Source organism: Micropterus salmoides, unplaced genomic scaffold (assembly GCF_014851395.1).
Source record: "Micropterus salmoides isolate LMB-PRFRI ecotype aquatic unplaced genomic scaffold, ASM1485139v1 Ms_hic_scaffold_2, whole genome shotgun sequence".
Taxonomy (NCBI): Eukaryota; Metazoa; Chordata; class Actinopteri; order Centrarchiformes; family Centrarchidae; genus Micropterus; species Micropterus salmoides.
Genome location: NW_024041150.1, coordinates 12642335 through 12664456, shown reverse-complemented (window position 1 = coordinate 12664456; position 22122 = coordinate 12642335). Strand labels below are relative to the sequence as shown.

The window sequence follows — 22122 nt, the reverse complement described above, 5'->3', positions numbered from 1 at the left end:
ATTAAAAGATGCTACAGGGGTTACATGGCTAGGTCGAGGCAACTACGTCACCTGGTTAAAGCTGCAGTAGGCAACAACTGAACATACACAATTGCGTCTGTCTCTGGTGCTTGTATCGCTCCTCTAAGCCCCTACCACCAAACCCACGAAGAAGCTGGTTGCCCTGAGAAATTTTATCCCTCGCAAGACTCTCCATGGAGGGTCTTGCCCAGATCCCAGTCTCTTATGCCACCACTCATCTTCTCCAAGAAGGCCCTTCAGGGTATAGGCAGCTGCGATGTCCTCCACCACACCCAGACACACCCCTCAAAAGTTATCATCAGTTGTTATCATGCCTCTTTACCACTCGTTGATATACTGTAAGCCCCATGGCATTTGACCATAATGAGTCTGAAGCTCCGTGTGGAGCCGGGTCATGTTTTGTACTATACGATGGTGTCAGCAAAGCAGGGATTTATTTCCTTTTTACTGCTGGTGGCCATCCCGCCGGTCAACTTTGTTGACCATCTATGCCCTGACGTCCTTCTCTCTACAAAAAGGACACACTACTACCTGCATTGGCACCAAACGCTGGCACATGAAGCAGTGTGCACTGCAGATTTATATGAATTCACATAAATGTGATTAATAGGAATACTGAGCTAAAAGTGATCAGTGTTTTCTTCATTTGCTTGCCCACTGAAATACGTTTTCTTAAGTTAATAGAGATTCAGCAGAAAAAATAGTCCAGTGAGTGTCTCAGTAGAGTTATAGTGTCTTTCAATTCACTTTTCAAACCCAAATAACTGTGCTTGGTGTGGAATCATACCCTCGCTGTGAAGTCGACTGCTGCCCCTCGGTTCAGCAGGAGGGTGGCCACATTGACGTTGCCATAGTGGGCAGCGATATGCAGGGGTGTGAATCCACTCTGGAAGACAGACCGGAAAGCGACAGACACACAGAGAGGAGGAGAGAAGTCCCACATTAGCCTTTACTTCATGTCCTTGAACTTTGACTCATGTCTCTTGATCTTTGGTCTTCCCAGCATGCAGCAGTCGCATTAAGCATCACAGGTGAACAAAAACTAAACTGAAAACAAAGAAAAAGGAATAGTAAATAAAATAATCTAAGTTAATATCCAAGTCAGAATATGTAGCACCCACACACACAACCCCAAAATACACTCAGACATGTCACTTCCATGCGAGTTACCAATAACAGAATCAAAAGTAAAAGAAGGCCTTTACTCAGCTTCAGAAACAATTTGAAATGAAAAGGACAAAAAGCAAAAAACAGAGGTACAGGACACACAGATTGTCATCAAGATTGATTTGAAGATGGACAAACAATATTAGCTACCCAAACAACACCAAATTAAAGTGGTGCATTATGAGGAGGGTACATTTCTGATCAACACCAAAGTGCACTATGTTAACTGTATGTCATAGAACTATTAGAGTTAGCAATGAGAAATATATGAGAAAAGTTAGAGATTGCAGAGCAGATTGAAGTAGTTTTGAAATTCTTGCCTTACCTTGCCATTCTGTAAGTGTGGTCCGATTTAATGTGAAAAAGTTGTTTACAAAAGTGTGAAGAATACAGTGACTAACGTGATGGTTTAAAAACTTTACACAGTCAAAAACTTAGAATGGTGCAAATTAAGGTAGCGTGGATGCAACATGCTATTCAGTACCAAGTGTTTGGCCAAGCAGGTCATATTTGAAAAGCTTAATAAGCTTCCCATGCCATTACTGATTAGAATTTATTGTAGTAGTAGAAGCAGTAATTGTAAGATCTTCCATAGATAGCATGCATTTGAAATACTTGATCAGTAAGCTTTATAGTATAGAAGACCAGGTCTGCCAATATTAAAATAAAATAATTTTTTTAAATAAAATTTTCCATTTGTGTGTACATTAAATATGTATGGAAAAAACTACTCTGCTAAAACACTGACACAAAGATTTAGCATGAAATGAACTCTTCATTTTCATTCATTTCTTTTTCATTTCTGGACAGATCTTAACAACATTTTTGAAAATTTTAATTTTCAGGATCACATAGGTTGTCTGCCCATTTGAAAAATGGAAAAAATCTACACTGATAACGACATTTTCATTTTGGAAGTATTTACGCATTTTCAAACATGAAAATAAAAATGTAATTTTCAAATCCATCATATATCATGGGCACACAGATGGAAAATACAATTTAAATAATTTAATTTTTATTTTGACAGCTCTGGACCACCATACAGATATAGAAGTATATTGTATGCAGTATATTGTAATATTTGTAATAATTTAATCTATACTGTTTTAAACTAAGTAGTCCAAAGTGTGTCTCTAGAATCATGCAACGAAATAAACAGAAAAAATTACAAGACAGACTAGTGGACAATATACATTCATAGTTGTACAGCATTCATTAAATCAAAACCTGGCAGGGAGAAAATGTAATCATTGAAAATAAATCAATAAACTGTATCAATAATGATGTTGTTTAGAGGTATTGAGGGTCACATATGACAAAAACAAAAGGGGCTTTCTGAGCCGGTGATACATTTAATATAAACTGGGAACAAAAATGTAAATGCATACAGACAGAGTATGAATAAACCAAATCTTAAGCCAAAAACTAAAGATAAGCAGAGTTTGTGCAGTGCCTCAGCGCAGGACACACGGCAGTAGCTTGGCCATTCGTGTCAGCCGTGCATGTTGAACTGTTATTATATATATTGGTATTATATTATACCAAACCAAGAGAAACTGTGTGGAGTGTAAAATAAACCAAATGCTTCTTTATTTACGCCATGCAGTGCTGTAGAAGTGAAATAAATAAACGGTGGAAGGAAATAAAATTGAAATAACAATGGGATGGGACTGTATTATGAATCTGTGGAGAATTAAAGGAGCGTGTGTATACCTCAGTAGTCCTATTGACCATCATCTGAAGCAGGAGGAATGATGGAGGGAAAGATCAGTTCAGTTAGGATTGTTTAACACATTACTGCACTGGAGCAGCTCAGAGGCAGCTGTGCAGTCAGATACTAAACTGGCAAGCGACGTGGCTGGGGTGGGTCACTTCCCTTTGATGTGCTCTCAGTACAGCTGATCTCCAGTTCACACAGACTAAAGACTTGTGGAGACGCAACTAATGATTGTTTTTTATTATTTAATTATTTGTATTTGTGATTAATTGTTGAGTCTAAAATAGTGAATAGTGAACAATGCTCACTGCAAGTTCCCAGAGTCCAAAGTGATATCTTCAAATGTCTTTTTACCCCCCAAGCAACGGATTAAAAGCCACAGATATTCAAGTTACAAAGACATAAAACATAGACATAAGGTAGAAAACCATCACTAAATGGTTGCTAATGTTGTTAATGTTATGACCCTTCTCTACTTGTGCTGATGTTACACTCCATTTTAACATATCACAGATGGACATTTTATCACAAAAGTAAAACAAGTAGTTAAGGGAAAGTCAGTGTACCATTATCTTGTAATTGTAACTTCAGATTAGCAAAATTTACAGTCTCTCTTCAGAAGATAATTCCCCCATATTACAATTTGGGTTGTATTTTTGTAGCTTTGGTCATCACTTCTTATGGTTATGATAACTCTCCTCAAAGAAATTGCTGAGATCTCAGAATACGGTAACATTGTTACAGTTTAGTCACACAATCAGACAGGCTGTAAATCAAACAACTGTTTAGCTAGATAATGTAAAAATAGGAAAGCAGTCAACACTCTAAACTATGGCTAATTTAACTTCATGTTGAAAGGCAGTAATGTAATTGTCGTTTTCTCTTTCAAATGAGTTCGGCTAACCTGAGGGTTTATTTACAAACCACACAATGTGTTTCTACTTGTGTTGCTTACCCAGCTGGATTTCTTTTAACACTGCCGCTGCAATATCATTATTACCAATGGCCAAAATTACATAGATAAGACCCTAGTTATAATATATTATTGCTCTGACAGCCCCATTTTCCAATAAGAATGAACTGTGACGTAAGAGGACCATTTCAGATAGCGGCCACTAGACTGATTTCCCAATTTTTTATTAGAACTGTGCCCTGTGTGTGACAGCAATATGTGTTTTGTGTGTGCATGTGTTTGCGTGTGATTGTACGTGCTGCCGTTTATGGCCTCCTCTGGGCCTTTCTTATGACTCATATTGAGCAGGGCTGCATCACAACAGATGAACCACATATGGTATTTTGCTTAATGCATGCATATACTCTCCCTCCACTGTGTTTTGTTACATCACAACATAATTGGGACCTTGATGAAATATACTGCAGTTATTGTAGAAGCAAAATTTATTATTCAGGAAGACTGGCAAACAAAATCATCTTCACTCTAGCCACGTCACAAAGCCGCTGTCTGGTATCAGAGGAACAGTCGTAACTAAAAATGAGTCTTCCTAAATTAAGGGGTAACTGAATTCCCACCAGTACCGGATTGGCACTTAAACCCTCCCATCCCTTGCAGATGGTCAAAAAGCAATCTTAAACACAACCTCCACCCCTCCCCTCCACCCCACTGGTTGCATGCAGTCATAAATATCACCACCATACAACCTGCAGACAGTGGCACACTCCATGCAGTGGACAGTGCTACACTTAGACACCGGTGCAGCGAGGTAGGAGGGGGTGATGGGGGAAGTGTGTGAGAGGTAGCATTTAAAGAGAGAAAGGAAAAACAGGGAGAGACCCAGTTAGTGGCAGGACCAGGAGGGACGTGGCAGGCACAGAGACACTGAATGAAAGAGAGGAAGAGAGAAACAGAGAGGTGCACAGACAGACAGATGGAGACACAAACACACTATACGCAGGTACACAGCTTCAGAGGAAGTACATCACAATAGGTTAGCGGTCTTCTGTCATAAACTAAATCATACATACTTATATTAGGGGACCCAATTTACACCTGCTGTGATCGGTATCTAGAAAAGGAAAAACTTGCCACCACAAACAGACATACATGACATCTAATCTGCCAGGCCGCATCCATATGGAAGATTTTATTGGACTTTAATATTTGTAACCCACAGAAAACAATCCACAAATGTGTTCTATGATGCACAAATATTTCACTATCTACAAATATGTATTTTATCAAAAATTTGTGATTTGTAAAATCATATCCACAAAAATACAGAGTGACTTCTACAAACAAAACAGTTTTAGCACATTTGCAGATTGCTTTCTGTCAATTTGTTTGTCATGTTACATTTCTGACTTCCTTTTTACGCATTTGTGGAATTTTGTCCACTCTGTACCACAGAGATCTGTAAACAGAGATCTGTAAATGTGAGAGCAGTTTATTAGCTGCACCAGCAGGTGGCAGTAGCAGCATTGCCTCTCATGAGTTGTAAGAATATCCATTGCATTACAAAGGGTCATCTGTAGGAGACAACTACTTATGCTTCTGCTGAACCACTGGATTTTTCTGTACAAGTGTATATAGTTTATAGATGTGAAAAATTTGAATACCACTCAAGATTTGGGTAAACCACAAAAAGTCTGAATGCAAGGCAAGACAATAAATATACTACTGTGTACCTAATGCTTTGTCCTGTCAGTATGTATATATCTTGCACAAAGTTTCATCTTTCTCCTTTTTTGCCCATATGGACTTGGTTTATTAACACTGTTTGTACTGATTGTATTTTACCTTTTTTGTGGGGAAGAAGAAATGGAAATAAAAAGTAATCTTTTTAATCATTTCACGTCAAAAGATGTTATAACTTAATTGAATTGCAGTATTCCTGATACCTGGGCTTTATAGAATACAGAACTTCTCTGTTTTCATATACTTTTACAAAGCTTTCTTTCATAGCTCTGACAGGAAGGTGTAACATATTACCAGTGTTGGGCAGTAGCGTTGCTACAAGTAGCGCCGTTACTAGTTTAACTACATTTCTCAGTAGCTTGGTGGTGGCGTCGCTATTTTCTGAATCAAATAGCTTTTCAGTAACAAAGCTCTTTTATTGACCGAGTAGACAAAGTAAAAATGTGTAAAAAGGAAGTTACAAATGCAACATGACCCACAAATTGACAGAAAGCAATCTGCAAATGTGCAAACTGTTTTGTGTGTAGAAGTCACTCTGTATTTTTATGGATATGATTTTACACATCACAAATGTAAAAATACATATTTGTAGATAGTGAAATATTTGTGCATCATAGTACACATTTGTGGATTGTTTTCTGTGGGTTACAAATATTAAAGTCCAATAAAATCTTCCATACATCCAGTTGACAGAACTGGCCTGGGTCAGATTTTAATTGTAATCTACTCAGTGTGCTCATCTTAGCATTTGTGAGATACAATTTGGAGAGCAACTCAGATTTTCTTTCCAGTATTTCCCAATCCCATTTTTTCCCCAACAAGCCTTACAGACTGAACAAAAAAAATAGGTTGCTGTTGCCTTCCAAAACAACCCTAATGAGTGTTTTCTGATCTGGCACCCCTACTGTCCGGACATCCTTGTTTCTCAGTGACTTCCAATACTGCTCATAAAAAACTGTCACCTCTCTCACTTGGTTAAGGTTTAGGGAAGATAATGGTCAAAAGGTCATGGTTAAAAGAAACCAATGTTAACCAATGCCATTGTAGAGGTTTTGTAAACACTCATTCAGTTCAGTTCAAAGATTCATAATCACTGATGTAATTTTTCTAAAATCTTTCTAAGTTAAGTGATCACATCACCGTTTATCGGTACATCAATGCACACACTGTGATGTTTGGTGCACCTTCTGACTGTAATGAGTACAGTCTGTTGCTGGTTCTGTCCTAAACTACCTAACCTTGTCCTAACCTTTAAAAGCGCTGTTTATAAGGTGAGCTCACTTAGTTTCAACACATTTACCATGTGAAGCAGATATGCTCTGTCAATATATAAAAAAATACCATACTGCAAAGGTAGTTTAGTCACCAGTAAAGTAAGCAGCACTGCTAAAACTTACTGATGCGATCAGTAACATGATTCAGTATAGTTAATTCAGCTCAAAGATTTAGTGTTAAAGATTTGTTAAGAGACAGTATGGAAACTGCGGAGCCAAAGTCTCACACTTTGTAGGTAGTCACAGGTAGAAATGTTTTCCCACACATTACATTTGTGCACAGAAACATCAAGGCTTCTGGTAGTTAAGGATATCATCGCTATGGGCGCTATGAGTGATCATCACTGTGGGCAGGAACCTCATCACTGAGGGTACCAACGTCATCACCATCGGCTGTAATGTTATTACAACGACTCCAGCACCGCCCACACATCAGAAGTCCACATAATTGGACTGTAACATCACCTTCCCTGTAATTGTTTGTTGCCAGCTTTCCACCTACTCCGCTATTTTGCATAATGAACTAGAAAAATAAGACCATGTCATTATGAAGATAATGAGAACAGCATGATTAGGTTGATGATTATCAAGATAACTTATCCAGATACTGATCACATTTTAACAGCAGATGTAAACAAGGTCTTTCCATCCAAAGACTCTTATAGGACCCATGGGTGAACCCATTGTTAGTCTGCCATTGACATTTGAAAGCACTAGACTAGTTTTAAACGCTTTCCCTTCTGTATTCTGGACATCTGATCCTACTTAGCCAAATCCACTACAGTCTCATTTAATTCATAGACTTCCTAAAAGTCCTTACAACCAAAGTATGGACACATTGGCACAAACGCGTAGAACCACATTAGCTTGACTTCCACACATGCCAACGCTTCGGAGTCAAACAGTGCTATGGGCATACCTTCGACTGGACGTCAGCATTGTGGTCGTTCTGGAGGAGCAGGGCAGCTGACTTGGTGTCATCCTTGCGGGCAGCAATGTGCAAGGCAGGAAGGCGGACCTTGCCTTTAGTATCGTTCTCCAGTAAGATAGAAACTACCTGGTTGTGACCCTGCTGGAGGGCAATGGCTAGAGGGGTGAAGCCATCCTGGATGAGGGGAGGCAAGGATGACAAGGCAGAGGAGAAGAAAGGTTAAGAGAAAAGGCTAAATTTCATTTTTCAGGAATCCTTAATCTGGAAATATACAGCAAAGTGTTGCTGTAATATTTCATATGACAGGATGGGACTATGCTGTTTCAGCCACTAAAGGTTCTAAATATGAAACTTCTGTGTGGGAAGTTTCACTGGTTGTCACGACCCCCCGGTGGTGACCCTGGCCTTCTTGCTGGTATGCGTATGAATGTAGTTCTTGAGTTCTTTTACCCTTTTGGTATGTCTGCTGTGTGCTTGGTATGTTTTTGTTTTGCGTCTGTCTGTGTTCTGTTTTCTCTCTCATGCTCTGAGACTGCTGGTGGGCGTGGTCGCCGGTGCTCCTGTCTACTCACCTGGGCTCATCACTTCAATCAAGCACACCTGTTCCACATCCAGCAATCTGCTCACCCATAAAAGCCAGACCAACCGTCCAGTCCTGGATTGTTATACCATTTGGTATGTGCACATGCCAGCCAAACTTTGTCTTGAGATTTGGAATCTTGTCTGTGTTTGTGATTCTGAGAGTTAATTGAGTTTTTCCCTGTCTTAACTGCAGAATACCAGCCTGGACCCAGATTACTCACCAGCACCACGAGATCCAGAGCACCAGAAACTGGACCAAATCCTCTGACCAACCAGGACATTGACCGCCCTGCCCACATCTCTATTCGCACTTGTTTTGAATAACTACACCTGGCCTCTGGTCCTGACACTGGTGATTGGTTAAAGGAGACCTATTGTGTTCTTCCATATTACTTATTACTTATCTACAGTGTTGGATGTTAAGCTACGGCACAGCAACGCTCAGTCTGTCTGTACCGCTCAGCGGCAACAGCCTGGTAACGTGCTTCAGGTTTTGGCCAATCAGAAGACAGTGGGCTTTGAAAGGGGTGGCCTTAAAGAGACAGGAGCATCTACAGCTTGTTTTAGACAGAGGCTGTAATGAAGGCCTACATGAAGAGCCAGTACTTTTTGAATCATGTAAACTGCCTTAAAGGAGTCTCAAAACTACAATATAGGACTGGAAATGCAGTTTAATAGATCTCCTTTTAACAGTACTGAAAAATGTGTTTTTTTTGTTTTTTTTGTTTTTTTTTTTTTTTAGCCATGCTAGTAGTGGGGTGTCAATGTTCATTGGTCAGTCAAGACGTTGGTCCAGACTTAAATGTCTTGACGAATATGAGATAGATGGACACATTTTCAATTATTCAGTTAAATGTCTCAACATGTCCATGATTGATTAACACAAAATGTGCTAGCTTTTTTAGCCATACTAGTGGGATGACGATGTCATTTAGTCATTAGGCCCGCTAATTTGTGTGTCTGGACTAGTACTGAATGGACTGCCATGAAATTTTGTACAGAGATTCACAGACGATGTGTCCTAATAACTCTGACCAAATACTTGAAAAACTAATGACGTTCCCACAATCAGATGTCTAACTAGCCAGTGATATACTCTACACTAGATAGAAATTCATTGTGTGCTATTCAGAAATCGTCAGACCAACAAAAAACGGCGTATTGTAAATATTTGTTAATCGTTATTCTTCTATACTATTATATATTTATATCTGTTTATTACATATTTACACATTTATTTATGTCAACTGTCTATGTTTGCATATGTGTAGCACCTTATTACCAAAGCAAATTCCTTGTATGTGTAAAAAACTACTTGGCTATAAAGATTCTATGATTCTGACTCTGATTATACTGGTACAGTAGAGCATTGCACAAATGATCTGCGGGCCTGGTTGCTTTGGAGGGATGGCACCCTATACCGTCTGCTTGATGGTCACAGCTAAATAGGAGATGTGATACATCTCTAATAATCCCTTTCCTCAATCTGGTGCTGTCCAGCAGTTCGTTTTTATTTTTCACCAACAATGAAAAATACCAGGCAGTATACTAGACCTATGTCATCGTCTTATTAAATACACTACATAAACTGTTTCTGAAACTTTTTCCTACCTCTGTAGCAGTGCTCTGGTTGCCTCCATTCTCCAGAAGGTATCGCACCACATCCAAATGATTCTCCTGGGCAGCCATGTACAAAGGAGTGAATCCATTCTACAGCACACAAGCAAATACAAGACGTTACTACTAAACTACTGGTCATGAAAAAAATCTTTACTATGTACTATATTTTTTCAACAAAGTCCAAAATAAACCTGATACATGACAATACAGGAGGTGCTACTGTCGGTGGCCTTTAAGAGGCCAACACCTGCAGCAGCGTGCAGAGGCTCACCTGAGACTGTGAGTTGATGTCAGCTCCTCGTTTGACCAGGATCTTCACGACTTCCACCTGACCAGCTAGAGAGGATATGTGAAGTGCTGTGTTCCCTTTCTGGAAGAAAAGAAAACATAAATAGCACAATGAGGAGAAGTATTTCCTTATAAAAACAAATCATATCACCAATACATCGAGCAATATTTAATATCAGCATTTTTCTTTCTGGACTAATCTTATTAACCTCATCTAAACCCGGATTATAACAAGTTCCGCTGTGAAGTTATGCTCTACAAGAGTGAATAGCTCTGAGTATTGATGACTCCCAGTCTTAAAGGCAAATTAATCTGTTACCATTACACAGTTGTGGTTGAGAGTAGAATCTCAAATCAGCCTGCCAGAGGATTAAGTTTCATAAACGCTGATGTCTCTCTAATCATAATACACTGCAGTTAACAGGCCACAAATACATCCTGACAATGTGTTTACAACAGGAAAAGAGCTTGTCTGTTATACTTCTTGGGTGCAACTCAGCTTACTCATATATGCAGTAGTCATGGTTATTTAAGTATTTATATATCAAGTATTAATGACATGGCAAACTGAGACAACAGTTCATTAAAACGGTTACATTTAAACAATTTGTTTTCCAATGCCTAGAATGTTCCTCTCTAATGTTCCCTTAATAGCACCCTTTGGATGTTTTGACCACTAGTAGCTCTGTGGAGCAGCTTTTTTTCCAGTTGTTCCCTGTTACATGCATGTGTGCGCACACAGGTGACATGGTTTTGCATTATTCCACTGACCTAAAAGTGCAGTGCGTCTGCCTGTTTTGGGGGAGGGGCTTTGAATGAAGGGAGGGGGGGGGATATTTTCGGTTGGATACTTTCAAAATCTTTCTGTCTCTTGGTTGTTTCTCCAATGTTGCCTACCCAAGCTTTAACATGCTTCTGTTACTAAACACTAAATATAATACAGTACAATGTCACATATACAGTATGTATGAAGGGGAGAGTATGCATCTGCGAGTTTCAATGATGTTACTATTTGGTAATGTGAGTGTTCACAGTGTTCACAGTAACATGAGAGATCAAATATGAATTCAGCTTGGGACCAAAAAATGTATTATTTGATCTCATAATAAGTTTGCCTGATCTATGATGAACTTCAGTGCTGACCTGAAGAATGCAATACATGACCACATGAGAGGTGAAAGTTGGACATAGGAATGACACCGATACCAAAAGGTAACGAATGAAAGGCAGTTAAAGGGTCTTATTAAGGTAGTATTAAGGTGGAGAGCACTGTCACACATCACTCTAAAATCTTCCACAGCTCACAGCTCAAAAGAATAACTAATAATAACAAAAATGAATGTCTGTGAAATATTCTACGGATACAGACATTGCACCTGTAGTGAAAGGTATAAGATTGCAGGTATGGTGTCTATATGATCAACTATCAACAGATGATTTTCACTAGGCCGAAAAAATAGGCGAAACACCGAATCTCTAGATGAGCCGTGCTGCTCATGTGGGCTGTGTGGCTGCGCTAACCTGTTAACATGGGTAGGCGGTGTGGCCCGGGCGTAATCCTCCAGCAGCTTTAGTACTACTTGGCATAGATTCTGCAAGTCTGTGCGACTCTACTTTTAGCTAGCTGGCGGGCAACTCTATTGAGTCACCAAGTTTCTAGCAGCAGCTATTTTGCGAGGACATGGCTGAACTTCACTGTTCTACTTTCAGGTGTGATCAGGCCTTGAAAGTGAGGATATCCACATTAGATATCCCAACCTAAAGCATACCCTGCTTATTGGCTACTTTCCTCTAAACAGGACGGAAATGTACTAAATGAACATCATACTGTATTGAAAAGGACTTGAAACTGACAACTGAGTTCAGAAATTCGTAATGAAAGTGTTTACTGAGGTAATAAATCAGGTGGGAAGCTCATTCTGCCATTATTTCTGATGGAACAGGGCTTCCTTTTGTACTTGAGTCGCCCCCTGCTGGCTGTTGGAAAGAATACAGGTTTGATCTGAACTCGATTGCTGTCTTTCCATGAAACTGAATCTTGTGGATTGAAATTGAAATAGAGGAAGCAAATTTGAATTGACAGAGCTTAAAGTAAAGGTATATAAAGACTTGAATTTTTAGTGGGGCCTAAAAACAGTTTCAGTTGCAACTAAATATTATATTCAGTTTCAGGTTTATTGGAATTAATTAATTAATAAAACTAATAAATTCAATTTCAAATAATGCTATTCAGATTCAGATTTTAAAATACAATTATTGAAGTTTAGCAATTAATATTCAGACTGATACAAATATCAGCCCATAGGAAAGTGTCAGCAAAAGTAATTTTGGTTGAGTGAATTAATAACTGTTTATTAGATTATTAGATTATATTCATTTGTGATTTCAGGGTTAGAACCCTCATCAAACACTGATTAGTCCAAAAGTTACAAAAAATGTTTTTAAAAACTGAACACACTAGATGTGTACTGTCAGTATATAGCTTAGCTAGTGTGTAGGAGTTTCCACTTATTTCTTTTCAGGAACTGAAGTTCGCTCAGCGGGAAGCTGAGATAACCTACCTTTGTGGCTGAATCCACTGCTGCACCTCTATCCAGCAGCTCCTGGACCAGATCCACATGGCCCTCCTTGGCTGCCAGGTGCAGTGCATTAAGACCATTCTGGAAAAACATGAGGGAGGAAAGGTCAGGCTCAACGTCCACCATCCAACATTAACAAAGAAAACTCTTAGAAGAACAATAGTGTGTACGCTGAGTCAGCATTCACATGAATAAAAACAGATCCAAATGGAAATAGAAGAGATACCTCCTCCACCACATCCATGACTAACTGGGCCTGCCCTTCTTTCTCTGTTTCCATCTTTTGATGGCTGTCCTTCACTCCGATATGAAATATCAAAGCTGGTTTGAGCTGTGCCATGTTATGCTGTTGTGGAGCAGAGCCAATCCTGGGTATGAAGATATAAATAGCTGTATGCGAGTATGTCTGTGTGTGTGCAGGTCAAGCAAACATCCTCTTGTTGTCATTGGTAATGATTGGTGATGGCTGAGACAGTAGATAAATATGGGGGAGTCATTTTAAAATAGCACAAACCAGAATCACCTTTTTAAAAAAGCGTACAGAGGCTTGTCATTTAGTTAAAGATTTGGCATATTTCGAATGGCAGATAAGACAGCAGTAATTGCTTCTCTTTAACTTGACATACGCAGTAGCTCAGAGTAGTTACATTTGAATTGTTAATTGATAGTTTGCCTAAACAAATGAAGTAAACATTATATTTTAAAGGTGCATATTGTCATGCCATTAAATAGCTGAAAACACTGACATGTTATAATCTGTTTTTATTTCATCCTTTGATTTTTGCTGTTTCAAAATGTGAAAAGTTTTTTGTTTGCATGATATTTCCAGTGTTCCAGTTTAACTGGTGGTTTCGGCGACACACCAGTTTTGGTGTAAAAAACTGATTAACTGGAGTTTGAATTAACTGGTGATATTTCCTTGCATGTGGCTGCGGTTGTGATCGCTGTTAGCTGTGGCAAAGTTCAGTATGTAACTGTAACAGAGAGAAAACAAAAAACTTGATTGTTCCATTTTGGTATTTTGGTTTTTAAAACAAAAAAGCATTTTTGGTTTTGTTTTTTCCTATTTGGTTTAGACAAAAAGAACATGGATTCATTGCCAACTTATTAGGTTATTATGGCAAACCTAGCCTAGGCTGTCTGGTAATCTTTAGTACAAGGATTCAGACTAACTTTTTGCATTGGTGTGCCTAAATTTTTCATTTAAGTGCACTGTCAAACAATATAGGTGCACTCACATTTTTCACAGCACTTTTAGTGCCATAACAGTATATTTTAGCACCATAACAGTCATTTTCCATACAAGATTGATTGTAAATAGGAACACCTACAGGAAAATCTTTGTCTTTATTTGAATCACACCACAAACAAAAAATGGCCAAAACTTCATTATTGTAAAACAAAAGTGCTGATGTTTAAAGTGCTTGACAAATTGAAAATTCCAAAAAAAGAAAGTATCTACACGTGGCAGTGACGCAGACCACAAGAACTGTAATTGGTCAGCGTCACAGCATCACATTTCCTCCAAGCTCCCAGGATGTGTTCTGTGCTTTGAAGCTAGTTGGCCAAACAAGCGGCTGTACAATGAATATATGAAAGAATATTTTCTTTTAAGCTTCACAACCCCCATGAAATGACTCATTTCATTCTGTCGACAACATTTGGAAAGTCTACAAGAGTCGCACAATCATTATTTTAACCCCTTTGAAGTTGGCGGAGGCCTAAAAGTTAGTCGACTTACCGGCAGAAATCAACACAGTGGAACATAGAAACTGGAATTTTGGGGGTGTAATTGCAGAGCGACACAAACAAGTGTAAAGTGTAAATGCTAGGGTATGTGAGTTGCTAACGCCATAGGTATCGGCATCGAGTCACTGCAGGAGTATAAATCCGTTGCCCCTTCTCTGCTTTTGATTGGCACTTTCTTCCACGAATGAGTTTTGGGATGGAAAACACACACACACACACACACACACACACACACACACACACACACAGATGAATAATGAATAAAGAAAATGTAGTCGCACTCTACAGACTTTGGTGCTCATATGCCCAATTGGAGCCTTGTTAAGCCTGCTAATGGCTGATAGTTTCATATTTACACATCCAGCAGACATGGAGCAACATTGCTTTTAATTTTAGTTTCCAACAACTTCAGAGAAAGATGTCTCTTTAGCTGCTAAATGCTCCAGTTTCTTCCTCAACCAGTGGCTATCTTTGTGTTTTTGGTATTTGGTTTTGGACAGGTACTGCACAATGGATTTATTAGAGCTTATTTATGCTTAAGTCAAAGGAAAACAACATGAGCAACAACAATGAGCTGAAAAGAGGAAGAAAAAAAAAGTTGCTGTCCAGCACTGATTCAGTAACCCTTTCAGCAGCACAAGCATGAAGCTGCAGTATAAAAAGAGCCACTGAGTCAATAAGTAATTTCCTCCGTGAAAGCCAAACTAACCCTCATTACAGCCCCCTGAGGCTGACGGTCCCGCTGGACTCCTAGGGTCCTAGCTGAGGCTCCATGTGGGATTCCAAAGAGAGTGAACGCTCGTCCTAGAATCATCTGACTTTGCTTCAGCTGTCATTGCCCTGCCACAGCTGGCAGGAGTCATCTGTTTACTAGCAGAGCAGGATATATATTCCAGCTAAATCCTGCTGTTTTTTCATTTGTTAGTATGTTCATAGTATGTTCATGTAGTGTGTCTGACCCTAACCCTATCAGTAAACACAACTTGTTCCTAACCTTGACCAAGTGTTTAGTTACCTAACCTTAACTATACCTAAGCCATTGTTAATTTAACCTTAACTCCACTGTAGCTGCCCCACACAAGGAAACCTCGGAAATGTTCTTGCCAGTGACAGCACAAGAGGCATAAACATTGCGACAACATCTGTGAATCAAGATAACATCCAAGTACTGACTCCAGGGCCCCGTTTCAGAAAGCAGGATTAGTGAAAATTCTGAGTATGTTGAACCTGAGATGAGGGAAACTCTCTTCTGTTTCAGAGAGCGAGATCAGATAATCCCTAGATCAGTAACTCCAGAGGAGGTTAGGTTCACGGCATCAGTTGAAAAACCGGACTCCTCCCCTCCCGCGCCTGCTCATTTCCTCATTCATTCTGTCGATATCAAAGCACATATCTGAACGCATTTACATCTTTAAAAACTTTAAAATCCTACTTAGACTAGGCTATTAGTTTCTTACCCAAACATGATCTTGATCAATCTGTCATTGATGTAAGGACAGATCTCCGCACAACGTGGATTTATCCTCAGCACAGAATAAAATCTGTGTCCGTCTTTAGGTATAACACTGCGACTAGCTGGACTGAAAACTCTTACTGTGGGCTACTGCAGTAATCACTATTTTATATGTAACCTATAAAACTGATCAATGAAAATGTTCATTGATTACTGCAGTAGGCCTAATCTTTCATATCGTAGGCTAGTCGCACTGATTGGAACATTCCTATCGTAGTTGTCAGCTGGAGATGGGACTATTTCTGAGTGAGGATGACTGTGGTGCAGCTGAAACAAATAAGCCTAAAGCTTTAAAAGTGAGTTTTTCCATTATTAGGCCTAACTGCTGATAGTCGTGTGTTTTGATAGCATTAATAAAATACAAAATGAGCAAGATTTTATTAATGTAAAATAGACATCAGTTTGAACCTATACACATTTTCCACTGCAAAAAATAATTAATAGACTAACATGCTGGGTGTGACTGTGACTTTACAATCACAGGTTCACGAGTAAACTTATATTTGATCTATCGCCAACCTATTTTCATAGGTAGGCGATTGCCACCGGCATTTTGCCCCGTTCGGTTACACCTTAATAAATATAGCCTTCCTATTTAAAATCGAATGCAATGGGCTGTAGCACTTTATCATTCATTAAGGAAATTCCAGTCTGGTAAATGATGAATGAGCAACGCTGTATAGTAGCCTACTAATGTTAACGCATTGATCTTTCTTCCACTCCTGCGTTTTAGAGCCAATCATGGTCCCTGTTGGCACATTCATATTTCTAGCTCCACCCGATTAAAATGGAGGCTCTGCCTTTATTTACCCGTTGCCATGGTGAATCATAGCCTCGGAGCTCCATTGATGAGGCTTTTTTTCATCCCCACGCACACGCTTCCATCAGGTTCAACATACTCAGAGTTGATTGAACTTATTCTGATCAGTTGTTCTGGAGCCGAATATTCAGAGTTTGCCACCTCAGGCTCAATAAACCCAGAGCTCAGGGATAAGCTCAGAGTTTGTTAAGTATGCTTTCTGAAACAGGCCCAGCTGTGTTCAGTGTTCTGCTGTGTTTTTCCATTGTTTACCCCCTTCCCTTGTGTGTCTGTTTGTGTTTGTGATGTGGGCATGGTGTATATCTTCTGGCAACTGGTCCTCCTCCACACCTGCTGGCAATCTGCTCATCAAGCTTCCTGCTTAAATACTCCTGGGCTGTATCTGAAGTCCCCATTCAGTTGCCACTCTTTATCTAGTGTGTTGCAGAGGACTATACAGTGAGCTCACCCACAAAATGAAAACAACATTTTTGGACACTACTCTATTCTTATTATTATTATTATCTCACTATTATTTTGGCACTGTTAATTATGTCACTGCTGTTGGACAATTGTTTGGTGGACTGTTTTTCTATAAGTGCAATGCATGATGGTTGGATGCTTGGTTAGTGACCGACGGTTGTAAACTACTTTTCAAATTGCATTCAAGGAAAATATGAGAGGACGATATAGGGTATATTAATTCTCACTTTACATTTGGACACACTATAAAACGGTGATTTCGGACACAGAGCTGGTCTCCTGCCATTCATCGCCAGATTGTTTCTGTAATGTGTTTTTCCCCCCCTATGCTCCAGTATTCCTGTGCTGGCTTCTCACATATTCGCAGCAACTCCTCGCCGCTTCCACCCAGACCACCTCCACTCTGCCATCAGAGTATGGGTCCGCTCTTGGGTCTGTTAAAAATCTAAACCTAACAAGTAATTTATAAAAAGCATGAAAAGAAAATGTAGGACAACTGTGGCAAAGCAAGACAGACTGCTAACCCCCGCTCCCCTGGTTTCCCGAATACAGTTGCTCATCTCAGAACAAGCATCCAGCAGTCTGTTTGAAGTAGCACCTGTCACTGTTCTCCCATAAAAAAACAAAAAAAACACAGCTATTTTTCAGCTGTGACTATGAGACAGCAGAGATAAACGAGTTCCAGTGTATTTTGTCCCAAAGGACAACAACAGACAGGAAGCTGAATAAAAAACGTTATAATTGTTTCTCCATATTCTTCCCATGTGCCCAGACTTTTCAATCACCCTCATAGAATATGTTTATCCCACATCTCAAATGTACTGCATATTGATTACTCGCGATTCTTAATTAATGTATATTTTGTATGCAAAATTATGAGGTGTTTTCTGTTTTTCTTTGTTGAATATAAAATATAAGTGGCTGCCACTTTCAAACAAACAACCTCCAGTTCTGCCACAACCCTCTAGGGCCCTATTCATCTTTGTACATGCCCTCCACCATGCCCTCCATTTACTTCCAGGAGACCACTAACCCCTTTATCATGTACCATGCCCTGTCCTCCCACATCTCCATTTATAATATCTGTTGCCTCATTCTGTCAGCCCCCATGAACACAATCACTTAAGAGACGATTCCCAATTATCTGTTAGATCTATAACAATAGCAATTTCAAAGCAATGCAAAAGGGATGTGGTGAAAATGTAATTTAGAAGTGCTGGTGTTGTCTCAGAGGAGCGAAGCGGCTATAATCAGAGTAAATACCACCTCATCAGTGCAGTATATTATTGAGCTATAATCAGAATCAGAGCACAGTAAAACATAAGGCTCATTAATCACTCTGGGAAAATTCAAAGTCTCTCTCACGAGACTTTAAGGGAAATGGTAAAGATTATAAACAATTAGCATGACGCTGAATAAAAAAAAGTAAACTGGGAATATGCTGTCCTCTGTCCTCTATATACAGTATAATATAATATGCAGCAATATTAGGCATCTTGGCTAGCTGGCTAAGCCACTGAATCATTAGCTAACAGAGGTAATAGATAAGAGCATATAAATATCAATATATCTAAGCTTTACGGTTGAGATTTATGGTTATATAGCTGCACTGGATTTATTTGTCTGTTTGGGGGCAGAGAAAACAACATTATTATTATTACATGTATTGCCATGGCGTCTCTTTCAGTTGTCGTGATGTTCCTCAGACGCTTTTTTGGAGGTGACTCATGTGTACAAAAAAGCACTCGCGGAGATCCCTCCGTTTACTTCCAATACCAGATTTATTTACATCAAAACAAAACAACAATAAATTCTCCGTGGTTGACTTCCAACAGAACCTTTAAACTCTTCGAAATATCTTACATCACGATCACTAATGTTTCAGTCCTCCTCTCTCACTCAAACAGCTTGGGAGTTCCTTCCCAAGCTGCCAAACAGCCCCTCATTATACCTGTTTCTTAGTGAGGAGGAGTCAAGGTCATCATTTTCACCGACATTAGCCAATTGTTATTTCCAAAGTTTTCTAAATCAAAATTCATAATTAAATTTCTTGATCTCTATTTTAACAGAAAGAATAATATAAATTCAAATCATCTTGTATTACTATAAATTAGTGACTTAATCAAAATAAACCTATTATGGCTCCAACATGTATTATCAGCTGAAATAAAGCTGTTATAGCTAAAACATCAGTTATACCAAACAGTTTCCTATTTACACATCTATCAGATACGTCACAGTACTAGCATTCATTTGGAGTTATGTTTGTGTCCACCTGATAAATAGGTCTAATATTCACTCTCCTTGTAGCTTTGTTTTGGTCTCCACCAACTCTTTAGAATTTAGCAGCTAAAATTAAACTGCTAAATTCTTCACAATGTTCACCCGATAGTTTCTGTTTGGATTTTGTTGCTGGGCAGATAGTGTACAGTGGGTTTATCAGAGCTTTGTTATTGAAATCAGTTACCCCGGTTCTAGTTAAGAACGGAATTTGTGGGGCAAAAAGTAAAACAATGACCTGAAAGATGTTAAACTTCTCTGTAGACCTTACGGTAGGGCTTGGTAATAGGCCCGCAAACAATAATGTCTGGCCAAATTACTTTACAGATCTTAGCCATGACAGCAAAAGCTACTCACACAATCACTTCCACTTAAGTGATTGTGCCTGCAAAATGATCAAAAGCGCAAGATAATGTTTAATTGAAAGCTTTTTGTTGAAAAGTTCTGAAGGAGTCTCTGGCTTGCTTGACACACCTCTGAAAAAGCTGTCAGAAAACCTGGGATCAGCTGCCTGGAGATAGTGGGGACACAAAAATAAGCTGTGGACCAATCAGCGGGATGTACATACTACTGTTGAAAAATATTTGCAGCAAGTGTGGATTGAACACTGGAGTGCACTGTGCACTACCAACTGAGCAGTAAATGCTGGAATATAAATGGTCAATTGACGATGTTCTGGCCCACCATGTACTGATTTGGCCTGATGCCAGACTTATTTGCTGACCCCTGCCTGGTTGAATGATAATTATGTGGCTTAATATGAAAAATATTTAAGCATAAAAGTTTGGCAGGTGCTCAGAGGTTAGACCATTTTGAGTGTTACAGTTGTGTGTGTGACAAAAACCTCAAGGTGTTCTCACAGTCCAACATCATTAATCTCTTTAACCACCCGTCTACTACTCCATGCACAGTGGGGACAGTTTAGCATTACAAAACATACATTTATAATCTTGATGGTTGGTTTACCCAACTTTTAATGTACCCACGACAACACAGGTAATCATCATTCATCACTGAAGTCGACCGCATTTTATAAAAAATGCTTTCAGTGAACACAATTTTTGGACACAGACATCCATCCACAGAAATGACCATACTAATACACAGTAGTCCATGTCTGCTTTGCCATTTGTTTGCATGTCATGTGTTGTGTTTGTATTTAGGTTGATGTTATGTCCAGCAGCAGCTACAGGGCAAAAAATTATGGATGTCTAGAAGGTAGAAGTATATGACTAATAAAAAAACCTCTGATTTAACATTCAATATGATTCCAAGATCAAAAAGATTACTTGTTCAGATGCCCCCTTTAGTGATTCTACCAACAATGCATCTTTATTTTGATACTAGAGAGCATGGATAGCATTTCATTTTTGTTTTTTGTTTTGAAATCAACACCATAGATGGAAAAATCATGGATAAACGTAAGACTGTTGGACTGCTGTAACTGCACCTGCCTTGCAGTAGTGCTACCATGACAACACATCTAAAGTCACCTACTATCCTCAAGTGAAGCAGCTCATGCATGGTGAATGTGACTTTATACAGTACCATGGGTGTCTGTGTATGACAGGTTCTAAAAACGTGCACTTGAAACATACACAATGAAAAAGTGTCAGTGTACACAGCCTGCAACATCATAAATTTATAGCAACCAACCACCGTGCAGACATGAGCAGATGACAAAATTTACAGACTCTTGTCGACCCTCACAGCTTGGCAAACGTAGAAAATTTTGGTTACAGGTGGTCTTTGGAGGACTATCTTTATGAAACCAGCCCCTCGTATCTTGATGCAAGTGTCACAACAGTGCCATCATATTTGTGTGCTTATGATAATTAAATGAAAAGTATTAAATTAGTGTGATAGGCAGGCTTTTGGCCTAGTAAGGCCACGTTCGGTTGCAGCCTCTCAGTGAAGCTCCACCCCCTGTCTCTCCAGAAGCAGCACACACCTGTCCCATCTTAAGAGTTGATTTATAGGGAAGACTTAGGATCTCTCTGTAGGCATTGTGTTCCAGTGTGACCATTAGTTATAAAGCATCTTTGCTTTAATCACCCATGAATTTAAAGTATATTTACTTTGAAAATTCTTTGATCCACGCACATTAATCATGTTCAAATAAAGATTGATGAATGCATGTATTTTGTTATTGAGGAAAGAGTGCTGGGAAATATGGCATAGGTTGGATGTGCTTGTGTAACTATGACAGGGGGTGAATGTGTTAGATGGGGTGCACAAACACTCAAAGCTTTCGAGACAATCGAGGCAGTGCCAGTGAATCACGTGACTGGACCGCGAACCAGTCAGTGATTCATTCTGTAGTTAGCCCTAGTGGTTGATTCAGAGTTAGGTTTCAAGTTTTTGCATCAGGACAGTTAGTGTTAAATTGTCATCATTTCTTTGGTAATAATCTTGTGTTATATTTAAACGTATGGTGTATGGTGTTTTGATGATAATTTGTGG

The 22122-nt window shown here is 39.2% G+C and overlaps 1 protein-coding gene across 1 annotated transcript in view; it reads right to left on the bottom strand.

Annotated features, from left to right (window-relative positions):
• ank2b (ankyrin 2b, neuronal) overlaps nucleotides 1–22122 on the bottom strand; it is a 126933-nt gene that overhangs the window by 63317 nt on the left and 41494 nt on the right. Inside the window, exons 3-9 of the mRNA XM_038731151.1 lie at nucleotides 12818–12916; nucleotides 10240–10338; nucleotides 9960–10058; nucleotides 7755–7940; nucleotides 2905–2928; nucleotides 1514–1522; nucleotides 809–907 (exon numbers count right to left, since the gene is read on the bottom strand). Of these exons, the coding sequence (XP_038587079.1) occupies nucleotides 809–907; nucleotides 1514–1522; nucleotides 2905–2928; nucleotides 7755–7940; nucleotides 9960–10058; nucleotides 10240–10338; nucleotides 12818–12916 (615 nt within the window). The remainder of the gene's footprint in view (nucleotides 1–808; nucleotides 908–1513; nucleotides 1523–2904; nucleotides 2929–7754; nucleotides 7941–9959; nucleotides 10059–10239; nucleotides 10339–12817; nucleotides 12917–22122) is intronic.